The 4,749-nt window shown below is 31.8% G+C and overlaps 1 protein-coding gene across 1 annotated transcript; it reads right to left on the bottom strand.

The window, feature by feature from the left end:
• Nucleotides 1-464: 464 nt before the first annotated feature.
• On the bottom strand, nucleotides 465-4,518 carry LOC107492777 (cytochrome P450 93A3). The gene is made up of 3 exons (XM_016113834.3): nucleotides 3,571-4,518; nucleotides 862-1,268; nucleotides 465-775 (listed from the first exon to the last, which is right to left on the bottom strand). The coding sequence occupies exons 1-3, from the start codon at nucleotides 4,498-4,500 to the stop codon at nucleotides 565-567; spliced, it is 1,548 nt and encodes a 515-aa protein (XP_015969320.1). The 5' UTR covers nucleotides 4,501-4,518; the 3' UTR covers nucleotides 465-564.
• Nucleotides 4,519-4,749: the final 231 nt, after the last annotated feature.

Raw genomic sequence — 4,749 nt, 5'->3', positions numbered from 1 at the left:
ACAATTTGATAAAAAAAAATAAAATTAAAGTAAAAAAAAAACGATTTTATAACGTTTTATAACGTTGAGAATAATTTTAATAAAAAAAAGATCGGAAACGATTTTGATTTTCGCCCCAAACCTTAAGGACGATTTCAGTATTTAACCCAAAATAATTTTATATAAAAGTCAGCCTATATGAGAGGTCATATGTAGATGCGACATTTGCAGAAGAATTAAGAAACGGTAGCAAAACTAGCCAACTAGGGACTGATCGGATAGTGGTTTCACTCGGTGAATGATCCATAGATATAGATAATAATTAACTAATATAGATATATTCGTTTGGTGAAGCTTCAAATTTCAGAGTGATCCAGTTTGGCATTTTTTTTCAACTGACACTTAATTTATCATTTTCGTAACAGAGATAAAATCTGCCAGTTATTTAGTATATACAACACAACAAGGACAATGTACTTTGTTATATATGTTCAGTCACCAAAAATATCATCTCATCATGACATTCTAGATTTTGTTGACAGCATAATGTTTTGGGGAAGTACAGTAATGTATAGTATAGGAACCTCAAAAGGGATTATAACGTAAGATAGGGTAACAAAGTAGTGGCTTAGCCAACCCTGCAGAGAATGATGACCCTTCTTCCATGTTAACCCTGTCTCCCCCTTTGATTTTCCAATCAAAACATTGGATCAACGCTGCAATTGTTGCTTGTATTACCGTTAAAGCAAGAGAAGATCCAGGGCATCCTCTCCTCCCGAACCCAAATGGAATGTACCTGAAATTTGAAATCATTCAATCTACATGAATCATACTAATATGATATATACTAATAATGTGTACTATTAGCATATAAAAAAGTACCTAAAATCATTAACACTCATTTTGATAATGTCATAATGTGTGGTTTCCAAGAACCTCTCGGGTATAAAGTTTTCAGGATTGTCCCAAGATTGAGGGTCTCTCATGATGGCATAGACATTGATGAGTGTTCTTGTTTGAGACTTTACTTGATAACCATTGATGATGCAATCTTGAGCAGATTGTCGAAGAGCAAAGGGTGCCGTTGGGTGGAGCCTTAGCACTTCCTTCACAATAGCTTGGAGGTAAGGTAGATTTGGAACGTCCGATTCGTTGACCATCCTGGTTGACCCCACCACTGCAGCAATCTCTGCCCTCAGCTTCCTCAGTATTATTGGGTGGTTTAGTATCTCTGCCATGCTCCATTGCAATGCCACAGAAGACGTATCTGTTCCCGCAAGAAAAATATCCTTGCGTTTCCACACATGAAACAAACACTTTTGGTAGCTACTCACATAAATATTTCTATATTTTTACAAGATGATGTTAGAATATTTTGTGATGGACTTCTATTAATTATTGATTTTTGAATAAATTAAATATTTAAATATAACAGTCGTGGAAACCTATCAAATGATTAAATGATTTATTTTAGCTTTTAGATGTCATTATATATTTTTGTCTTGTAATTTTTGGTTCGCCATCATTTTCTTATAAAATAAAAAAGATAATAGTGTAAGAATAAATTTTTGATGGTTAAAACCCAATTACTACATAATACATATACATGTTATAAGAAAAAGATTCGCATTTTTATCTAATTCTTTTGATGATTATCAGATCCATTGCATGTTACCTCTAAAAAAATTAAACAGGATTTGTGTTATCTGAATACTAAAATCTAACATATAATTGTTAAAAACAGTTAAATAATTTGATATATTTATTAAATTATTTATAATATAATTCAAGACTTTTGAATAAAAATGAAAAGATGATATTATTTAAATTATAATTTGTTGGCTTCACTTACACAAAGACACTTATATATGAGTAATCACACAAATATATTTAGGTAAAAATAATGAGATAAGCCTTAAAGTGGTCCTTGAAATTGCACTTGAGCCTTGTAGTAGTCTCTGAACTTAATAGTTACTCATATTTGTCTCTGAAGTTGCACTCCGGGACTCAGATTTGTCCTTCCGGCACATTTCGTCCACCTGGCACTACCAGCAAGCTGATCTGAACTCTTTCGTGACACGCTGGTCAGGTAACGGCTAACTGACGTGGATTAATAAATTTTTATGATGCAATTTGGTCCCTAAATCAAAATTAAAAATTTTAATCCTCAGATTTAATCATCATTCTCTTCTCTACAGTAATCCCTCTTTTCTCTACAGGCATAGATTTTCATATTCCAAATTCACAAGATTTTTCTTTTTGTTTATTTTTAGTTGAAGTATCTTATAACAATAACAACAACTAAAGTCTTCTTAACAACCATTATTTAAACAAGTTTAATCGTTTTTATCCCTTTTTTCTATAAGAAAGATGGTGAGATTATCACATAAAAAAAGTTATCTGATATATATAATTAAAGAAATAATGCAAAGTTTAGTTTCTAAAATTGTGAACGTTCATAAAATTTGTCGACTTTTAAAAATGATTAAATTGATTTCTAAATTCATAAATTATGAATCTCAACTCATCTTTAATACTAATATAAAATGTTAAAATGTCAGCATGCATGACATTTACAAATAAAAAGATGATATGATTAATATTTTAATATGATTAAATTAGTATCTTAAATTAGTTAATTATATTTATTTTGCTTAATTAGTTTTTTATTAATTAGAGACTAAAATAATAAATATTAAATTAGATAATTTTTTGCTATTTTTTTGTTTCTCTAATATTATTTTTAATTAATTTAAAATACCTATTTAATTATGATAAATTCTTAGACACGTCATTTTAATAGAGATGTCATACGATTTGAAATGCCATAATATAACACTTTATATTAATACTATGTGAATGACACTTAAATTAGGATGATGCATAGTTATTTTGGAATAGGATTTGAAAGAAAATGTAATGTAGTATATAATAATAACAATGTAATTTTTTAATTCCGTAAATACAAGAGATAGATTTTTGTAAAATCATATAAAAATATAAAATTGAATTTTATTGTAAAACATTTTAATTAAACTAGAGTTAAATGAGTGCATAAAATGTTAAATATAAAGACATAATATGTGACTTTTAATTAACAAAATATATGCGTGCTTTCAATGAAGTTGTAATTTGTAGTCTCTTTTACATCCATATGGAGAAGAAAAAGGAAGAAAAGAAAAGAGAGGGGTTACTACTAGAGAAGAGAATAATAATTAAATTTGGGGATTAAAATTTTTAATTTTGATTTAGAGACCAAATTGCACCATAAAAGTTTACTAATTCACGTCAACTAACCGTTATCTGGCCAGCGTGTCACGAAAGAGTTTAGATCAGCTTTTCAATAGTGCCAGGTGGACGAAATGTGCCAGAAGGACGAATCTGAGTCCCGGAGTGGAATTTCAGGAACGAATATGAGTAACTATTAAATTCAAAGACTACTATAAGATTCGAATGCAACTTCAAAGATCACTTTAAAGCTTATCTCAAACGTAATTGTTAAAAATTCATAAATAACATATTGAACTAAATTATTTAAGATAAATCCATGTCTTTAACACTTTATGGATGTAAAAATAAAGAATAACTTACTAAGAAGAAAGCCTTGATGTCATTCCTTGTTAACTTGACCTGAGCGTTTGGATCTCTATAAACTCTTAAGAGAATATCCATCATGTCCAAGGTGGTTTCTCCCTCATCATCACCACCACCATCATGTTCATGTTCATGTTCATGTTCCTCCATGATCCGCTCCAAGATGCGGTCAAATTTGGCCACTATTTTCACAAGCTTCTTCCCATACCCAAACAAATCAAACTTCCCCAAAGGCCCAAGAACCTCGCCAATGCTCAACTTAGCACCAACCTCCAAAAACTCCTTAACCAAACCATGAATCTCCACAGCATCATCATCATTGTCGAAACAAGTAGTGCTCATGGCCATCCTACATAGGATATTGTTGGTCAAAGTAGTAAGCTCAAAACCCAAATCACACTCTCTGCCCTCACTAGAACAAACCATAAGTGATTTCAAGAGCTTCTTAATCTCTTGTTCCCTCACGTGCATGAATCTCCCAAGCTGAGAACTCGAGAGAAGTTGAGTCACGCATAGCTTCTTCATGAACCTCCAATAAGGCCCATATGGTGCGGCAATAAAATACGACCCTTTATAAAGAAAATACTCAGAGGAACCGAAGTTGGGGCGGTAGCAAAAGTTGAGTTCATGGGTTTTCATTACTTCTCTTGCAACTTGGGCATTGGAAACAAGCATACAAGTTGAGGCACCTAAACGAAGCTGAATCAGAGGGCCATAGAGTTTGGCCAAGGCTTGAAATGACTTTGGTATCACTGAGCCTAGAAGATGACGGTGTCCAATTATTGGAAGTGATGGTGGAGATGGTAGCTGTCGAATTTCATCGCTGCTGGAATTCGAGGTTCTTATTTTGCTTCGGAACTTGATGATAAGTAGAGTTAGAATGAAGAAAAATAAAGAGGAGGAGAACACGTAGAAAGAATAATCCATAGCACTATAGCAGTTTAATTAGTTTCGGGGACACAGAATGTGGTTCTTTAATTAATAAGATAGCGAAATACAGAAAATTGGAAGAAGTTAGCATAATGAACAAAAGACAAACGTCAGATGGTCCTAATCCTCCTCAATTATTAAAAGTGGTCCTCGTATTAAGGAATATATATAAACTAATTAATGAAGAATGATATATATTCGTTTCTTTCTTGGTGTCCTTTTTACATTAATCAATTGAATGCATTA

This window comes from Arachis duranensis, chromosome 6 (genome assembly GCF_000817695.3).
Source record: "Arachis duranensis cultivar V14167 chromosome 6, aradu.V14167.gnm2.J7QH, whole genome shotgun sequence".
NCBI classification, from domain to species: domain Eukaryota; kingdom Viridiplantae; phylum Streptophyta; class Magnoliopsida; order Fabales; family Fabaceae; genus Arachis; species Arachis duranensis.
Note: the sequence above shows the minus strand (reverse complement) of the source record. Positions and strands in the feature narration are given on the sequence as shown.